At 39.1% G+C, this 20041-nt stretch overlaps 2 protein-coding genes across 9 annotated transcripts in view; one reads left to right on the top strand and one right to left on the bottom strand.

Annotated features, from left to right (window-relative positions):
• Positions 1-6754, top strand: part of LOC140225717 (uncharacterized) — a 47294-nt gene extending 40540 nt beyond the window's left edge. Inside the window, exon 4 of the mRNA XM_072305521.1 lies at positions 410-6754. The gene's annotated coding sequence lies outside the window, so the exon portion shown is untranslated. The remainder of the gene's footprint in view (positions 1-409) is intronic.
• LOC109040282 (uncharacterized) overlaps positions 1-19246 on the bottom strand; it is a 105645-nt gene extending 86399 nt beyond the window's left edge. For 2 of the 8 annotated variants that reach the window (XM_019056161.2, XM_019056163.2), the window contains exons 1-5: positions 12231-12818; positions 10204-10252; positions 8307-8536; positions 7774-7965; positions 6765-7054 (exon numbers count right to left, since the gene is read on the bottom strand). In XM_019056161.2, the coding sequence (XP_018911706.2) occupies positions 6765-7054; positions 7774-7965; positions 8307-8491 (667 nt within the window). In that variant the 5' untranslated portion in view covers positions 8492-8536; positions 10204-10252; positions 12231-12818. Of the gene's footprint in view, positions 1-6764; positions 7055-7773; positions 7966-8306; positions 8537-10203; positions 10253-11861; positions 12195-12230; positions 12819-19227 lie in introns of those variants that run through there. The other 6 variants (XM_072305381.1, XM_072305383.1, XM_072305371.1 and 3 more) reach the window with 5 other exon arrangements.
• Between the last annotated feature and the right edge of the window lie 795 nt (positions 19247-20041).

The raw sequence follows: 20041 nt of genomic DNA, 5'->3' as shown, positions 1-20041 counted from the left end.
TCTTTCAACCAGCTGTGAGCACAAGGAGACGCACTGATTGTAACTGTTGTAGTTTCATTCTATTTCATTTTATAAAATTTTGAAGCCCTGGATTCCAAGCTCATAGAGCTTTCTTCTTTTTAAAAGATGAACATCGTCACCCCATTCCGGAGGCCCCAGCATTTCTGGGTTTGAACGGCCGAGCAGTCTTTTCTTATATTAAGGCTTTTTTACATCTCAGGGATGTAATCAGGGTGGCATACCTAAAATGTAAGAAACAAATGAAAGATTGGAAATTTGAGCGAAATATTTCATGAAATTTCACGAGCTTGTTAAATTTTGGAAATTTATGAAATTTTCTTTTTTTCTCTGGAACGAATTAATTGTTCCATCTTCCATGGAAAATCCACTAAATATTTCAATATTTCAGAACCAGGGATAGCTGGCATTACTGGCAACATTATACGAACACGAAATACCAACGCACCAACCCAACAAGCGCCTACTCATCAACATCTGAAACCTAACCTCAATTCATTCCTCCAAAATTCAAATTTAATCTAAATCAAACCATGTGCTTGGAATGTAAGTAATAAAATGAATGCATCCAGTCATTAGTCTTGGTTCCATATTTAAGTATATATTCAAGTGATTCAACTTTAAGTTTCTGTTTTCAATGATAATGGCGACGCCTAAGGGTAAAATACGGCAATTTTTCAAAACAGTCAGAACCAAGGAGAGGAAAAAGAAGCACGAATGCCCATACTGCAAGTGGGGAGCAAGTCTCAACGTAACACAAATGAAAAAGTACCTAAAGAAAGAATGCATCAACACACCCGATTCTACACTTATAAAACTGGAAAGACCCAATCCGCAAACGCAAAAAGTTTGTATCAATGAATTGTTCAGAAATCTCGATCCTCCGCCTTCCAATGGTCATGATCTTCGTGGTAAGAAACGACAAACGAGTTTGACAGATGATGACGATGAAGTGGTTATTGGCAAGGGAACTCAGACTTCTAACTAGCGCCAGGCAAAACTCCCCATCAATAACTGGAATCAAGATACAATGGCTCCTGGAGAGCAAGTAAGTACTACCTAATCAGTATCATTCATGAGACAAGATTTGATTTCTACATCCCTTGTCTTCTCGGTTTGTTGTAGATGGCTAAAATTATGTGGATGGCCTTGAACAGCGATACTTTGATCCATGATTCGAAAATGGCCTTATCGCAGTGTTTTGCATTGTTGCAATTTCTTGATATTAACATCCAATATGATATCTGTAAATTTGATAGTGGCTGCAACTTTTGCTGACTTAAGTCACACCATTAAATGAGGCTCTCAAAATTGATTATGTCATTTTGGGCTAGCAACAACTATCAGTATCTAATTTCTGTTCTAATTTTCAGTGATCTAAATTTGTTTAAATTAAAATGTTTACATTGTGTATTCTTTTTTTTATTAATTAAATCACTTTTCTACCTTATTTGTACATGGCTTTTGTTATTGATCTAATGATTCTATGGTGATTCTTGAGTTTTTAAGCCACTGTTTCCCATACTGAATGAACTATTCCTTCATCATGATTCCATAAAACATTATTTTTTAAGAATCTATACTCTAATATGAAATTAGATTCACTTTGAGTTCCTCATAGCCTTCAGATGAATTGTATTCCTCCAACTTCATGTCTCAGTTTCTTTCTTTATTTTCTTCTTCTTCTATTTTTTGGAAAGTTAGTTCCTTGCTGTGGGTTCCAAATTCATTTTTCTCCAGAGTTTAGTACACAGAGAATCTAAATCTTCCGTAAAGGGAGTGGGAATGTGTCTAATTTAATTTGAGATAGGAAAAACTTCAGTAAAAAGTGAAAAATCTACTCCCTCTGGCTGAAATTGGCTTAGGTGTGATTCTAGTCTACACTTTTAGAGAAGGTTACAGGTACAGTTATCACCTTCCCCCCCCTTACCTCTTTTAAGAGGCCGCAAAACATCAAAAAGGGGAATATATGGATGGCGATAGTTCATGGAAACATATAAATTTCAATAGTATCTCACAGATGACAACAATGTTGAAGGGTGAGGTGACGTGAAGACTAAAGACTGAGGCACTAAGGTACTCAGACGAAAGACAATAAGTCAGTAGCAAGTCAAGTATAGAAGAGGCTTGTACAAAGAACATTAAGAACAACAAGTAATTGTTAGGAAATTCAAATCGTGAGTGTTTGTGAAGTGATTTCGTGTTTAAACTTGAAAACCTGCCGTAGAGGTTATATTTTTCAATATCAATACATATTTCTGAAATTGAATGAAATATTTCACGTGAAATTTCACGATTCCATTTTTCATATAATTTTACCACCCTGGATGAAATCCTGTTCTAAATCAATTCCAAGGTCAGCACAAATATCTACGTCAAAGGCCAATAGCCAAAACCGGCATTTAGCAAAACGCCTAAGCAAATAGTCAAAAAATTCTTAAATATCCATTATTTGCCTACTTGCCTAGGCATTTTATCGTGTGCCTAGGCGTTCTGTCAAATGCCTAGGCGTTCCGTCTATAATGGTCCGTGAAGTCGCCTTAGAGATATCCTGAAAGAAAAAGGGGGGGCCCTTGGGGAAGGAGGCGATAGTGAGGGATATGTCCCTCGGATCAGCTTCCAACGCGAGAGCAAACGGACCTCGAGGAAGGTGACAATAGCGATCAAGCCACCAACGCGAGATCCAGGAGCAGGAAAAGGAAAAGGGGGACGTCAAAGAAGAGATACTCGTTTTGAAACGAGTAGAACTTTAATGAATTTGAAAGAGATTTTCAAATGAGCTAACAGCATCTAACTTGAAAAATCATTTGATATTGATTGGATATCGAATGAGGCGACTCGGGTTTGAGCGTGGCACGTTCACACGTCCACGCACCAAATAACAGCCAAAACGATACTGATCCTACCGACTCCTCGCGCTCTACTCTGAACCTCTCCCATGCTCTTCTCTCCTCTGCTTGTGGTCACTCCCTGGCCACTCTGATTCGGCATTACAATCCTCATCCAGCGAACTTGAGCGGTCATTTCCGATCATGACCGATCCTGATCATGGAAACTAGGTATGCGCCGATAACAATTATAACTGTTATTTCTCAAGAGCAGTTAATTTTAAATATTAAATATTTTGGTTAATTCTTTCCTCCAATTAATGAAAAATCTACAGTTAGTTAAAACAAATAACAAAATGTGTTGACATAATAACTAATGGGAATTTTTTTATCAGTTTTGTTGGCAAAACATGAAAAATCAGATTCGGTCAAAAAATGATACCATTTTTTGGCGGAACCGGATTTGGACAAGATACAATTTTCGAGCAATTTTATCCAAAATAACAGTTATTCATAACTGTTATTTCTGAATAACATTTAAGGTGATAACTGTTATTTCTAAATAACATTTAAGGTGATAACTGTTATAAGAGAATAGCAGTTAGGCACATCCCTAAGGAAACTTTCTCATCTCCTCACACGTCAAATACCTAGGCGTTCTGTCAAATGCGTAGGCATTTAATAAAATGCCGGAGAATTCTACAAAATGCCTGGGCTCTATTCGGCATATAGTCAAATTAAATTTATGTACCGATTTCTGTGTAAAAAATCTTGCCCCGATGAGACACCTGGAACCTCAATCTCGTCAACATACCTTTCATGTGAAAAATCAAATGAAACAAAACCATGAGCATCCTGTTAAAATTTTTCTCATGCCAATTGTGGGCAAGTTGATGCAAGCAACACGGATGAAGCAGTATTCAGATGCAGCAAGTATGCCTCAGAACAGAACACTCAAGAAACTAAAGCCATTTCTTTTAACAGACAACAAATGGAAGTAGATAAAATGGCCAAAAATAGTGAAAAACTTTTCTCTGCATTGAAAGTCCACGATAAAATTGTCCTCACTGTCCGGAGAGTAGATCGTGGTCCTCTCGTTTTTGCATAAATTTGTCTATTTGCCTGCGGAAAAAATAGTTTTTCTATTTGCCTAATCTGTGTTAGGCACTTTATTAAATGCCTAGGCATTTGATAAAATGACTAGGCTAATGGAAAAATAATCTTATTCATTGTCTTTTGACTATTTGCCTAGGCATTTTACTAAATGACAGTTTTGACTATTGGCCTTCGACATCTACATTCATCTCATACCAACCAGCTTTGGCTGTACTTCTTACAATTGTCATCTGGATAGCCTGAATTTTACCAAAATTTAGATTGGCTGCACGGCCCTACAACTGGCGACCACTCAGTGTTAATGGCCGTAAGTTGGTGCTCCGAAAAGGTTGCAAAATTTATATTTAAGGGTTTTGCTTGGATGCTAGAGATTCAGTTTCACAACCATTATTACCGAAGTGGTTTAATTCTATGGAGTTTTAAAGGAAACATTCTACATACATTGCTCTTAAAAAGAATAAGCACACTTCTAAACCTGTTCTGTAAGGTGTAAAGTGAATGGTGCGGATACACCTCATCACCATTTTACTCGTTTTCTTTAACTACAAAAGCCATTTAACACAGGCTAAGACTAGGCTTGTTTGATAAGTAATAATATCAGTATCACTGATATGACAACAATAGGTGGCCTGCGTATTAGCTCTCTCTATGTGGACTGTGTTAGACAAGTGGACAAAGGCATATTGATTCAATTGCCCACCTCCTAAAAAGTGGGTACAAATGCTCCCTGAGACGCTAGACATGCTGGCGAAAATCCCTCCCTTGGATTTACTTCTACTAGAACATAAGACCAGATTTGACACGCAAGATCCGAAGATGGCTGAAGAAATGATGTATGATTAGGGTGCGGATTATTTTCGTCATGTCGGAAAATCGACGAGGTCTGGGTGGCAATCGATGCAATCTATGAAAATAATAGGCTGTATTAAATTTGAGCCAATTTGAAGCTTTTTTAGCTGGTGCTCAAAGAGATCAAAACCAAGGGGCAAAATTACATTGGTTTAAATGGGCGGAAAAACGCCTGATCTGCGAAAATGCGTTTTTTGGATCTAAAATGCGCTTAAATGAAGAAAACCTGACCAGCTCTTAGAGAGGCATCTAGGAGCCCATTCGAAACGAGAAAATCACATTTTCGACCCATGGATGAGGGTAGGGGGGATCACTCGATTGCAAGATAAAATATATACACAAATTTCGTTCCAGACTCGAGAAATAGTATGGGTGGCAACATTGTAAAGGGCCAAGTATAGTTTTCAAGGGCTAAAACAACTACTATACATTATTTCTCATCAAGTTGTGAGATACATTTGCCTCTTTAACTTGGGAACACTTATTTTGAGTTCGATCAGAAAGTCTCAAAAGCGATCTTTTAGCTGCGGGCGCGGCACCTCAAAAGCGGCTACGCCGTGACCACCCTATCCCCACTCATGGGTAAAAGTGTGATTTTCTCGTTTCGAATGGGCTCCTAGATGCCTCTCTAAAAGCTGGTCCAGGTTTCCTTCATTTAAGCGTATTTTAGATCCAAGAAACGCATTTTCGCAGATCAGGCGTTTTTCCGCCCATTTAAACCAATGTAATTTTGCCCCTTAGTTTTGATCCCTTTGAGCATCAGCTAAAAAAGCTTCAAATTGGCTCAAATTTAATACAGCCTATTATTTTCATAGATATCATCGATTGCCACCCGGACCTCGTCGATTTTCCGACATGACGAAAATAAGCCGCACCCTAATGTATGATGCCTGGAAAGATAGATGGTACTCGAACACGGGGAAAGCTGAATGGACTCGAAAACTGATCCCGGATCTTGATTTGTGGATGAGGAGTGAGTTTGCAGAAGTAAACTTCGCGACAACTCAGTTGCTGACTGGCCATGGCTCTTTTGCGGCTTATCTACATCGCTTTGAGATCAAAGATTCTGATCAATGCACTCAATGTAGCCAACGTGATTCGGCTGAACACGCGATGTACAACTGTGGCAGATGGGTTGCGGAAAGTTGGGAACTTGAAGGGGTAATTGGTCCCATCCCGTCTCCAGAAGAGCTAATGGGTGTGCTACTGGAGAACAAAGGAAATTGGCTAGCGCTTGAGCGGCTCGCGGCGCGTGTTACGTCAAGCAAACGCAAAGATAGACAATGAGATGGATAATGGATAACGGATGCCTCTAGTGGGTCAAAAACCCTCGGGTCTCTGGCCGGGGGTAAATGACGGGGTCGGGGACTGCCGTTCGAAGAGTGCCTTAGGGACGTCCGACGGGAGGATAGAGCGTCCGATGGGCCACACTTGCACGGCGTGTGGCCTGGAGGGGTCGTTTAGTGGGTACAGAACACAGCGACGTGCTCTACCCCCACATAACCGGGTTTTCCCATCTCACAGCGGTCGGGTCGGTTAGGGATCGCTTCGGCAGCTCTTCACCAGCTGATGGTCGTTGCCGTCCCAGTATTCGGTGGGCCCCTTTCATGAGGGGCGTCTTGGTGACCCTCATGATGGGGGCACTGTAGCGAATTTTTCCCCTCATCACAAAAAAAAAAAAAAAAAAAAAAAACTCCCTGAGATAAAACTTAACAATCCTTCGTAAAACGTATTTCATCGTTTCAATGGAACTGCACAGTAATCGATCTTTGCAACAATGCTAAAGTATATTATTTAATGAACTCCGTTGCTGTATTATTACAGCAATCACATTATTTTTTAGTCTTCTAAACACTAAAATAGGAGGGATCAAAATCTTAAAATTATACAGGAACAAAGATCAGGCTAAAAATAAGTAGTTTTTTGGGAGAAAACTTTTGAAAAAAAACTCACCTTGACTCGAAAGAATTTGCTGAGGCTTTGGGTGAAATACTGAGTGTATCTCTGAGGAAAATACAGTTTCAGTTACTTCCTGTTCTGGGAACTTATACGTCTTTCCTGAGTTGCTCAGATTACTGTATCGGGATCTCAACTCCCAGACGCTGGTGCCTGCTCCAGAAGATGACGATGAAGATGCTACTGATGACTTATTGTTGGAGGAATGATCAATCATTGATGATTTGCGTCTAGACTTACTGCGGCTTTGACTGAAAACCTCTCTACCACCAGCTATTTGAATGATTCTACAAGAAAAAAAGTGGTGATGAAACGATTAATGGTGGTTTGGGACTGAGGAATATCAATACCTTGCATGTACTGCCATCATAAGATGCTTTATTGCTACTAATTTTATTAAAGAAAATATCTTTTTTGTAGTGAACATCTTCCAAATTGTATTTACAGAACTGTCAAGCCCCAAATAAATTAAATACAATTACATGAAATCCTAAAGAGAAATCGCAGGATCTTTCCAGAGCAATGAAGTTGTGGTTGAGGCATTTTAGGATCGTCTGTGGCAGTTGGATTGTTGATTTTTAATCTATTGTCTTCGGGGACAAAATAAGTTCAATTAGAACCCAGCCATGTGATTGGTTATAAGGTTTTAAGAGCTGAGCCGCGCCCCCCCCCCCCCCTCCCCCCTTCTTTCAGTCTTACACTGATACTCATTAGAGTTGAATTTTTGGACTCAACTTGAAAAATTTTGGGCCTTGATTTCTCCGCAGAATAGCGTGGATCCAGCTCTATTCTACCACTCTTGTTACTCCTCAAAAATATCATACTTTGCCGCAACTTGAACCATGCCTCATTTGGCTGCACACAAACGCTCAAGGTAGAGGGTATAGGTGGTGAGGGCATCCCTCTGTTACGAACCATGCCTCATTTGGCTGCACACCAACACTCACAGTAGAGGGTATAAGTAGTGAAAGCATTCTTATGTTAACAGCTGATTAATTCCACTTACCTAGAATCACGCAATTTATATGTATTTGTTTTGCTAGGTCTATTTTTCAGAGTGAGAACAATACGTCCACTGTCTTCATCATCATCTTCATCATTACTGTCACCGCCTAAAGATGATTCATTCGGGCTATTGCACTCTTCCTCTTCAGCCTCCCCTCCTTCATCTCCTCCCATATTAGCGCCACAGTTGACTCTATTACAGACAAAATACAACAATTGCAAAGTCATGCACAGGCTTTCTGATACGATTAATAGTGATGGAATCAAACCAACAAGTAGCCTTATTATGTTGTAAAAATATCAATAAACTTAACAAATTGAAAAACTTGTTTTTTTCTTGATTTATTCCCATACATTTTTAAGCCCTGCGTTGAGAGAAAATTTCCAAAAAATTCTACGGCCACCAATGGATGTTAAATGTCTTAATGAAAGTTTTAGTATGAAAGTACACAAAAAATGACATAAAATCACGATTTATAGCCTATTAAGCCTTCCTAAGAGAAACTTTTAGAAAATTCACACTCTTCAGCATACCTTTTCTGCCACAGATCTGAGTCCATTTTCAAAACTGGGAAGCATAGGTCATCACCACAGAAATTACGAAACTGTACGTTATTTAAATTGACATCTGTTGAAATGCAGTTCCTTTGACGAGGTTTACACTTGGGAAATAATTTGGTAATCTGCTCGTTGTCCAGTTGCAAAGTCAAGCTAGTCATGGTGAGAAAGTACGCATCTGCATTGTGTACATGTCAACTCCTATCCTTCCAAGACAAGAAAATAACACATAAACAGTAAAAATTGTGTTAAAACCACAGATGAATACACTTTTTCTGCGTGAAAGGGAAATTTTTTGCAGCTCCTCATTTGTTTGCTCCAAATGGTGCACATCACTCACTAAGTTAAACCCACATGAAATTAGCGAACCTTGTTTCATTGAGTTGGTTAGGTTTGTTCGTTCCGTTGGAAAATAGTTATCGCCTGAGTAGAGACAATTTTTCATTGCTCAAGTTGAATAAATAAACTGAAAGGGCCATCTGTAATAACGACATAAAAATTACTGAGCTACTTTACACTTTAAAAAATTTAATTTCTGACACTGCAAGGTAGGTAATTCATTTTAAAATTGATTATTACACAGTAAAAGCTCGTTAAGAAAAAATACAGTGAAAATGAAAATCCGCTTAAGACAAAATTTTTTTCCGTCCCTTGACACTTCCATAAGAGTCAATGTAAAAAAAAATACAGATAAGAGGAAATTTCGAAATTTTGACCCGTAACCAAAGCCAGTTAAAACAAAGAAAAATTTCCAATATTTCCCCCTGAAATTGGGTAAAAACGACAAAAAAGAGCCAATTCTTAGGAAAATAGACTTAGTTTCACGTATCTTGACATAAAAAGAGTAGGTTGGGAGTGGATCGAGGGTATCCTCTGTTTTGCTGGATGACTGAGATGCAATCAACAGTTGGCGATAAACCGATTTGCGTATATTAAAAAATTCAAAATTTGGATTTTGTATTGTATAAAATTTAAAAATTTAAAACTGATAATTAAGTCCAAAAGTCGATCTTTCAAAAAGTCATTCACTTAAAGTAATCTTTAATTTAAGTTTGTGTAAATTTTGAAAGCTGTCCGGATATTAAAACTGCTTCCAAATCTTGGAGGCTGTTGAAAACTGTATTGTCCACGTCATTTTGACTGAAGAAAGTCCTAAGTTTGTCCAGTGATTTTTGAGCCTCCGCGACACACATTGGTTGGACATCATTTTCTTCACAGGCACTGTTTTCATCCTCACTTTCAGTGTTCACACTAAGATGACTTGCAACTAAATCTTCAATTGTGCGCACACCACTTGTGTCCACATATGCCGCTTATGCCGAAAAATTTTGTCTCAAGCGAAGAACGGTTAAGACGAAAAGCCGCTTATGACAAAATTTTTTTCGGTCCTTTCATTTTTCGTCTTAACGAGCTTTTACTGTACTCAAAAGGCATGAATCCACCTCCTGTTGATCTTGGTTTATAATAACCAGAGTGAAACTCATAATTAGTTATGTATCGAAGTAGTATTGACCCATGGGACTTGATACTCTGAAATCACCTTGACTAGCTTTTAAAAGTCTATAACTTAATTAAATTGCAACATACTCTGATTTTCATGTTTAAACCATCCATACTTTCTTCATGAAAAGCTGACGCATCTTATGAAAAACTTGGTATTATTCAGAAAAAAACCCCTGGAGGTAGGTGCTCAAAGTTCATAAAACCAGCATTTATTTAATTTATTGCTTAATTTTTTCAATGTCTTTGTCTTCGTTAAAGCACTCAAGGCTGGTGGAACATGTATCCTAGTGGCACTCAGAATGTAAAAGATTCAAAAGCAAGAAGTTTTGCAACAGGTTTGTAGTGTAAAAAGCTTCTAAAAGTTACTTACATTTTAATTGAAAAATATGATGCCAAAGGAAATATTTCTCCATGGATACCTGCAACAAAAAAAGGAGGAAATCAGGTTAGTGAAACCGTTTAAGTACTTTTTTCTTTTCGGACCTATAAAGTGCCTGGGAAGGAGTGGGCCATGTAGCAGCCAGAGGGCTTACCCCTCAGCATATCAAAAATGGCAGTAAGGATGGCTTTGGAGAGGACTGTTATCTCTGTCTTGACATTATCTTCACACTAACAAGCAGGGTTAGCATGTGTGGGGCAAGGGCCACCCCCCCCCCCTTCAAAGGTTTTGAAGAATTCTTTCATATTACTTAAAGTCTAAAAATCATTTTTATTTTTATTAAAATAACAGGACTTGGTGAAAAAACTCTATCCTAAACCCTAGAGTGGTGATTTAAAGAGTTAGCTGCTTTGTAAATAGAGGGTCCAAACACTTAAACATCCCATTTGGACAGCAGAATCTGGAATGGATGAGAACGCAATATCATCCCTTGGAAAGTCATAAGTAAAGAAAGAGAGGGGTGTTACTTTACCATGAAAATAACAACAAATCGCTACTTGGGGATCCTGATTTTCAAAATTTTCCCGAAGGCAGCCCAATCCTCCGTCAGGAAGAAAATTCCCATGATTCATTTCCGCTTATTCTACACTGTATCTCCCCCTCCCACAAATTTCAGCCTATGAGTCGTCACTCCTTCCACGCTTCAAAAAGTCCCTCGCACATCTCCATCTGTTTTAAAGTTTGGCCTCTCCACTCCTCCAAACATAACTCTTCACTTCATCATACTTCAGTTCCACATCATAGACAAAATAATGTAGGGGTCAGGTTTAGCAGCAACTGTGGAAATCTTTTGGAGGCAAGAGTAAGTTTAAATGCTTATCAAAAAATGTGCCCTCTAGTTGGCCATAATGTTTCTTCCCTGAGGAAGGGAAAAATATTTGATACCAACATAGGCCGTGTTTATACAGCATTAAACTCTTGATCGTGACGCGATTGCGACTAGACTGTGACTCGGCACAACACATGGAGTTGAATGAGAATGTTTATACATGTCGCGACTCGGACGCGATTGAGATTTGACGATCAAATCTCAGTCGCGTCGCGGTCTGTGACGAGACTCTGTGCTCTAGACTCCGACTCAACTCTTGATCAGTCTTGTCTTGATTGGTGCAGTGAACGGACGAAAACTATTTCATCTTTTTTAAAAAAGGTGGTTTATTAATAAAATAAAAAAGATTTTTAGAGGTTGGCTAATATAATGACTTCTGAAGAGGAAGCCCTGAAGCTTATGGAACTGGTGGAGGCTCGGCCATGCCTCTGGAACCCACGGAATGCATTTTATGCTAACAAAAAACTTAAATACTGACTTTTTTTAATATTTTCTGTATTGAAAGGGTGTTCACTATAACGACGAAAACGACGATGCTTATTCACCGCCCATAACAAAAGCACGTCTTCTTCGTCGGATGAAGACATGATGCACTGCCACCATGACCCAACAGTATTGTTGATAAATTAAAATTGAGTCGCGAGGGAGTTTAACCCTGTATAAACACACGCATCAAATCCCCGTCAAGTCGCAGTCTCGGATCAAATGAGCGCAATCGCGTCGCGATCAAGAGTCAAATGCTGTATAAACACGGCCTTACAGTCATGGGTGTTATCATCGTGGACCAGATGAAAATGGACATATTTTAAATTAACAGGACTAATTTTCTGGATTCTGGAGCTGTGCATTCTTGGAGAGTTAATAGGACTGAGTGATACAGAACAGTACACACTATATTCAGTGCCTGGATGGAGTTTGTAAAGGAGAAAATCCTCTGTAACTGGGACAGAAGCCAACCTATTATCGGCAATAATACTGAGGCAATGGGTCTGAAAAAGTTGCTAATAACATGGGGTTCACATAGTTAGAAAAGTGACTGCTCCAGCTGATTGAGCACTAATGTAGGAGCACCTCGGTGATAGAGGTATTGTAGATAAGCTGGTGAAACATGCAGTACAAAGAGTCATACCTCAAAGCAAATGAAATAGGTATGTAGTGTTAACACAAAATCTGAAGATGTAAATGTCACGGATGAAACTGTAACCATGTCACTTTCATAATATGTTCGCGGATCGATTCGGTTGAGTAGCTGAGCCTGGAACCACGGCTTCTAAGGAGGAATCGTGTAGCCAGGTGAGTACTTGCGTTTAACATCGGCGTTTTCAGTTCTGACAACTATCCAGTTGAAAGGACTATGAACATGTCGATAGGCGGGTGTAATGCCGCTACACATCGGTTGAAATTTGAAGAGGAAAAATATGGCAATTGATTATAGGTGACTGTGACGGACGACGGAGACTGATGACAACAAATGTCTTATCTTCTCTACACCGTAGTTACACGATCAATAAACTTGTCAATATCTGAAGGTCACGCGGCATTTCCGTCAATAGTCGACGACCCGCCGCTACGTTTCCGAGTTTAGCTCGGGGAAACATGTGGAATTCCGAACTACAATGTTGTCAACAGATTCGTACAGTTTGCAGATCCATGAAATCCACGGATGATATCCAAGACCAAACTTCCGTGCACTGTGGTTTTAGGTAGAGAGGTAGAGGACCTATATTGAGAGAGTATGGCCACTGCACTGGTGTTACCACCCCTGATTGGCTCAGCCATCTTAGGCTGAATGGAGCCCTTACGACCCAAAAATGGCGGACGCTATAAATTAATGTAAAGCAAAATGACTCAAAATGTAGTTTCCTTTGCTTATCGTAACGAGAAATTTACTCAAATGCACTATTGCGACATCTTTACATATTTTTAAGGCTAATCGTGTGCAATTTTTGAAAAAAATTATCTTAGATGTAGTAAGGTTGGCAGCAAGTGCGGTTGGTGATAACCGTCAAAAGTTGGCAATGATCCCCCTCCCATCCACAAAAACCAAAACAAAGCACCGCCATTTTGGGGTCCTAAGCCTCTCTATGGGGCCCAGTGGCCCATAGAGAAAAAAAAGGAGGTGTTTGCATTTCGGGCATCTTGGAATTTTTCATAGAGTATCTATAGCTTTGATGACGTCATTGGGTACAGCGACGTTTTTATCCTGTCGATTTTCTTGGAAATGGTGTAATTTAAGGGAAAAAGTCATTCTATAAAAAGTGCTTGAAATTAAATAAAGAGTTGATTTAAGTAAAAAAATCGGACATTATGGTCCGTTTTTACAGCGTCAACATAACCCTCAACGAGCGTCTTGTTTACATTGATGACGTAGGTGGGTACAAATCCTCAAGATGCAAACACCTCCTTTTTTTTCTCTATGCCAGTGGCCATACTCCCTCATGCCGCAATCAGACGCTGAATTTAGCACCTGAATGTGGAAGTCAACAGTCATCGCCCAACGGCTGAAATTTAGCAAATTCGAGTTATTTTCATCCAGATGTGTATTAAATCTACTCGAATAGTTCAGACAAATTCAAAATTGGTCCGATGGTTGCTGAGAATCGTTGCTGAATTTTGCGCGTCACGCGCAAAATTCAGGCATCGGGCCGATGACTTCCACATTCTAGAGTCCCTTTATACCCAGAGTTAAGACAACTCGATTATCAGCTGACTGGCAGCCGGCCTTGGCTGGCCATGGAGGCCGAAACGAGTGCACCCAAACGAACGATATTGAGGGATAAGGATCAGGAATCCTGCGATGTCTGTCATACAAAAACAACAACATCAACAAATTGATCAATTAAAAAGAAAATGAGATTGGTTTGTGAATAATTTCTTATTCTCTTTTCATTTTGGACCGATGGAAATGACAATTTACTCTTGATAAACCACAATTAGGTGATATTTTCATTATTCTTGTTCACATTCGAGGTACCGCCATCTTGGTGCACTCGTTTCGGCCTCCATGAGCGAGAACCAATCAGAATTGGATTTTTTTTAGGCCACTTTCAGCCCAACCCTGGCCCAACCAAAAGTGAGTTGTCGTAACTCTGGGTATAAAGGGACTCTAACCTACAACAATCATAATTTTACTTTAATTGTTGCTTAAGCACAAAGACATAAAGACGGAGTGCTCGTATCTAAAAGCACGGGGAAAAAGTGAAGCCTGGTTTGGCGCTGGGTGCTTGTGTGAGCGTGTAAATGAGCGCGAGAATCCATGACGGCAAACGGAAATTTGATTTGAACTTGTCCTCTTAATTTTTCCATATTTCTTCTTCGAAACGTATTTTAAATGCCTAAAACGAATATATTAAGAAAGTTGGGACTGCGTCCTATTATATTACACCTACTCTTGCTTGGTAATAGGCAGTAATCTCCGATAAAGTTAGTTTTTCTTCTGCTCATGGTGGTTCTGCAGGTTCAAACAGGTCGTTACAGTTCTAGATGACCGTTACTCCAAAATGAAATTAATCGGTCGACGACGGACCAAAGCTAACCTAAAGTTAAAGAAATATGCGTGGGTAAGTGAATTTGGGCAAAAATCAACCTAGAATACTTTGTTTCCGCAATTATTTTATTCAGTTCCCGCCCTACATTTGAATTCAAACTTGTCCCGATTTCGCCGCCAATCCTCTAGCCAATAGTAGAGGTGGTTGAAAAGAAGCTTCATTTTTTGCTTTTAGCCCTCCGTCTTTATGTCTTTGCTTAAGCACTTTTACGTGATTCCTTCAGTTATATGTGGCTTATTTATCCTTATTTAGCTAAACGTAGGACGTTATTTTCTAGTGAAGGTGTTTAGTGTCAGATGGAATCCAGGATTGTATGGAACGAGTGTCAAAACCCTTTTCTTGCGCGCGCGGAATTTTTTCTGGCGCGCGGAATATTTTTCCGGCGCGCGGAATTTTTTTTCGGCGCGCGGAAAGAAAAAACCCGTTTTCGATGAAAATCTCTGAATTTCCGGATTCCGCGCCGGTTTTCGATATTTTTGCGCCGTTTGTGTCAAAACTATTTTTGTCGGCGCGCCGCTTCAAATCTGTTCCGCACGCGGAATTTTCGATATATCGATTCCTGCTCGCCGTTTGTGTCAAAACTATTTTTTCCGGCGCGGCGCTCCAAATCTGTTCCGCGCGCAGAATTTTCGATATATCGATTCCTGCTCGCCGATCGTGTCAAAACTGTTTTTTTCCGGCGCTGCACCAGAAAATAATGGGGGCAGGACATTACCTACAACGGCATTACCTCCAAAAATCCAACATGGTCGAGCGAGAGATCGAAACTTTGGCAATGTGCCCAAATCGATCGGTCGATGTTTCGAGATGTAAGGCTGTCTCGAATTTTACGATGTTGCCAAACCAAAAAGTAAGCATGAGATTTCTTTATAGGTGTTTCTGACTTTCTACCACTGTCGATCCTTGACTGTCGATAGTCAGTGTGAGATTGTGAGACAATCAGCTGATAATCGCTGATAACTCTCGAAACATGATCATGAGCGTGAATTAAGAGTTAGAGGAGGTTAGAATCCATTAAGTGAAATTATCAATTAGTATCTCGACATAGACTTTTCCCCTAGTACTCGTGGATCGGGAGACTTGTAATTTAGTACTGGTGATGTGATTAGATTCGTGAAAAAGTGTAACCGCATTGCTTGCTTTTAACTAGCGCTTATCGTATTGATGCAATAATTGTCATCAGTTTGTTTCCTCTACTACACAACCGCACCCTTAAGAAGGCAGATGAAGAATAAAAATGGTTACCTACTTCAGTTGTTATTCTTTTTCTAAATTTTATGTTTTGGCGTCTCCGCTCCGAAATCACAAGGCTGCCGTGTTCCCTAGCTATGCAGATTGCTTGCTAAGTCTGCCCCCTGTGGAAAGTCTAATCATACCTAAGTTCTCTTCAGTTGGAATTTCTCTACTTCAGTGTACGCAAAATAATATTTTGCAGCTGAAGAACACAGCATCTCTCTTGCGGCTATGAAACAATTAAAACAATCCAGTTTATTCTCTCCAAGCTAGTTCATCCAGGATGTCACCATGCTCTTCCACAACTCTTGTTGTTTAAAAAATTAATGGGCTCCATTAATTAATGTTCGACAATGTTGTGGAAAAGCACGTCGATAGTCCGTCCAAGCATCGAAGGAGAAGTACATTTGCATGAAGGTTTGTCAATTCTGGCTTAAAGTAAGTCATGTACCAGCCTTCCACCTATCAGCACATTTTAGAGCGCAAGTTTTCTGTCAAAGAGAACCAATTCTGCACTTTCAGCCAATGATCTACCTTTTTTAGAATTCTTTCAGATGTTCCAGTGACTTACATGAAAATTTCGAAACTAAAAAAGATTGTTAACCGTGAAATTGTATGATGTGGCAGTTAATCAGTATTTGACTCTGAAATATATACCCCGCATAGATCTTGATTTAAGAGTTGTAAAGTAAAGTTTTCAAGAAGAGTGGGTCTTCAAGAGTCCTCAAGACCCGCGCAGGGTAACAGAGGTGGAAAAGTCACACGTAACCCAGAGGATAGTCGACAAGGGATTAGTAAAAGACGTAATTCACCAAGTACATATATTTACCAGAGACAAGAGACCCTCCACTAGTATCTTGGCCATTGTGGAAGCTTTTACTTTCGGGACTTCAGCATTCTACTGTTGACTTACCTACATGGTTGATGTTTAACAACGTGTTGGCAGTTTCGTTTTGCAAACAAGTCGAAAATGGCCGAAGTTTGCGAGACTTGTTTGGCTCATGACGTCACCCGAAGCTCATCATCGACCATGTAGGTAGGTCAACAGCCGAAATTGAGGTGATGACTGTTGCTCCCTAATAATTGTCCATAAGGAACTGTTGAATCCCCGAAAGTAAAATCTTCCACCTGTCGTTAGGAGGCCAGTGGAGGGTCTCTTGTCTCTGATATTTACTTACGGTGAGTACTCATCAGTTAATATAAACATAACCTCACTTTCTTCTTTTACAAAGAGATAATAGAATATCACAGATAATTAGTCCAGATCGCTAACATCGGCGGAAGAGCGCGAGAAGTTTTGTGAAAGCCATTTGGCGGGAAAATCCATGGGCATTTAAAACTAGGAACCAATACTGAAATTTTGGCTATTTTCAGCAGATTTTCGGCGGGAGAATACCTCTTTTACAGATTTTTGTGAGATGAAACGTTCCGAAGAATTCAAGAATTAGTTTCTCAGTAGAATTTATGTGGTTTAATATTTCCAGATTAAAAGATGCAGCACTTTCCCCCTTAATTTGGCATGTCTATCTCTCATCTATTCTGGATGAATCGATCTTCACCGCCAGATTATTATATATCATATTTTTGAAGTTTAAAGCCTTAGAAACCGAAAGTTAAAGAAAAATCCTAGCAAAATGAGACTTTTGGTTCCTAGTTTTGAATTCCCGCCAGGCCCCCATGAGAGCAGTTAATTTGCTACCAACTGTTGTAAGAGTATTGAATCAGAATACTTAGCATAACAGTACTTGATAAAATCTTATTTGATCAAAAACCATTATTACATATTACTATTTATACTTTATTAAAGCTTTATAATCAGATTCAAGAGGAAATTTCTCTCGCCCCGGTCAAGTTCTTTCACTACAGGTAGGGCCATCAATTTTCTAAAGTTGCCTAACCTGTAGCAAAATTACTCACGCTTTCGAAGCATTGGCTAGATTGGACGTTAGCGATCTGGACTAATCTGTGTAGAATATATATAGATAGCAGCATAGAGTAAGAGTAGTTAGAGGTAAACTCTCCCCTATAGAAGCCCTAAGAACTATACCATCATTGCAGCCTGATTAGAGCTTTTTTTGAAATTTGATTTCTTCCTTACGGAAAAAAATCAGCGATTCGCGAAAAATTTGAAAAAAAAAAATAGGAATAGTTGGTTAATAAATTAGGTATCATATCAAGAGCTCCGCAGAGTGACGAAAAATTTCAAGGGAGATATTGTGGCAATTTCACGTAAAACTTATGAAATTTATGCTAACTTATGCGAATGAATGAGGCTGCTTCTGAACCAACCAAAAAAATTAAAATTAAATTTTGAATTTTTTATGAGATGAACTTCGTTGGAAAAAAAACATTGTTAGTTGAACTTGCAAATCGTCGGCGTGATTTGTTACAGGCTGCGGAACCAACCCGTAAAAAGTGAGTTAAAATGCATGTGAATATCCACCGAAAAAATTAAATTGCTGATTTAACAGTTTTGTACTTACCTACAAACTGTCCGACTTGTTCCAAATGAGGGGTTTGGAGGACAAGGCGCATAAATGCAGTTTTTGAAAAAATTAAGATATTAATGATATTAAGTAAAACTAGTCTTAATGCATATTCTGTGGAAAACTCGTTCCAAATTTCCAATTTTAAAGCATGAAAGAGTCAGTTTGAGCTTTCTCTCCGCCATATGGATCCATGTAATTTCGAAACTTTAAACACGCATTTCTCGAAATAGCAAAAACTGCACTTATGCCCCCCAATAATATCCTTTTTCAATAATGGAAAGCTAATTGAGCTACGGGGGTGGTTGCATTAGCATTTTTTAATTGTAAAATTTACAATGAAACACGTCGAACACTTCTTTTAACCACAAAATTGTTGAATCAGCAATTTCATTTTCTTCCGTGCCGCATGCCAAATTTGGACCGAGTTTAACAGAAAGGAACCAAGCCACATCAGCTATTGCCAAGTTTAACTGGGCAATTAAAGTTTTTACGAGAGAACATTTGTTCGGGTTTCCTTGAAAATTTTAAGGAATTTGCTTCGTACCATGGAGAATTTTCACTGAAATTTGCACGAAAATCCACACAACCGTTTTCATATAAAAAATTAAATTGCCCAATTAAATTTGGCAATAGCTGATGTGGCTTGGTTCCTTTCTGTTTAACGCGGTCCATTTGATACTTCATGTGAATTTCTAAGACGAACGCCGCACGTTCGCCTCAAAAAAAGTGTGTGTGGGTGGGTGGGTGCTTAGGAGAGCTATAAAATACGTAATTCTGAAATTCAGATTTTTTTCTTTCTCCCTCATCTTCATAAGGGTGATTTCACGATAACAGGAATAGTTAAAATGTGAAATACCTGAGAAATAAAAGTGCACCAATTTTAACAGGATTTCATTACCTCATTCTAAAGGTATTAAACTTCCTTTTTTCAGCTTTGGCACGCTCTATTTTAATTCAGTGCAAAGTTAAAGTGATTGATAAACAAGCCATTGAATCAGGTATCAGCGCTTTCCGCGGGACTGCTGGAGGTCCACGCAAACATGGCGGCCCTGCCAAATTGTGTCGGTTACGTAACAGACACAGCGTAACCGACACTCAAAAATGTGAGATTAAAGATGATACAAAAGATGAAACTTAGCAATTCTTGAGTTATGACGTGGAATTAATGCTGCCTTAAAAGTTTTCTAAACTTTGGAGACTTCCTTTTAGTTTAATACTATTAAATTGAGGTTTTCGCGTAGTGAGGAATTAGTACTACACACGTAAAAATCACTGGTTTTCATAATAATTTAAGTTTTCATTGTAAAAAAAACTGACTTATCAGTAATGGTTTTGTCAAGAAGACTTCAGCGAACAATTTGATGGCAGTTTTGAAACTCCTGACTCCATCTGGCGAGATAAACACTGCACTTAATACAACTGCAAAAATTTGTTGCCAAATGTGGCGACACCTCTGTCTTATGACTTTTCTCGCTCAATAATAAACATTTCAGTTCAAACTGGCAATTTTCTTGAACACTAGAGTCTCTTTTCAGCAAATATTGCCAAAGAGTTCATGATCAGTACTGATATGTTACCGCAAATTGCTCTTTTGCTTCAAAATCGGGGTTGGCGACGCGTAACCGACCGGACATTTTCGGCCTTTAAAGTCTCATATTATTAAATATAAT

Source organism: Bemisia tabaci, chromosome 1 (assembly GCF_918797505.1).
Source record: "Bemisia tabaci chromosome 1, PGI_BMITA_v3".
In the NCBI taxonomy this organism is placed as follows: domain Eukaryota; kingdom Metazoa; phylum Arthropoda; class Insecta; order Hemiptera; family Aleyrodidae; genus Bemisia; species Bemisia tabaci.
Note: the sequence above shows the minus strand (reverse complement) of the source record. Positions and strands in the feature narration are given on the sequence as shown.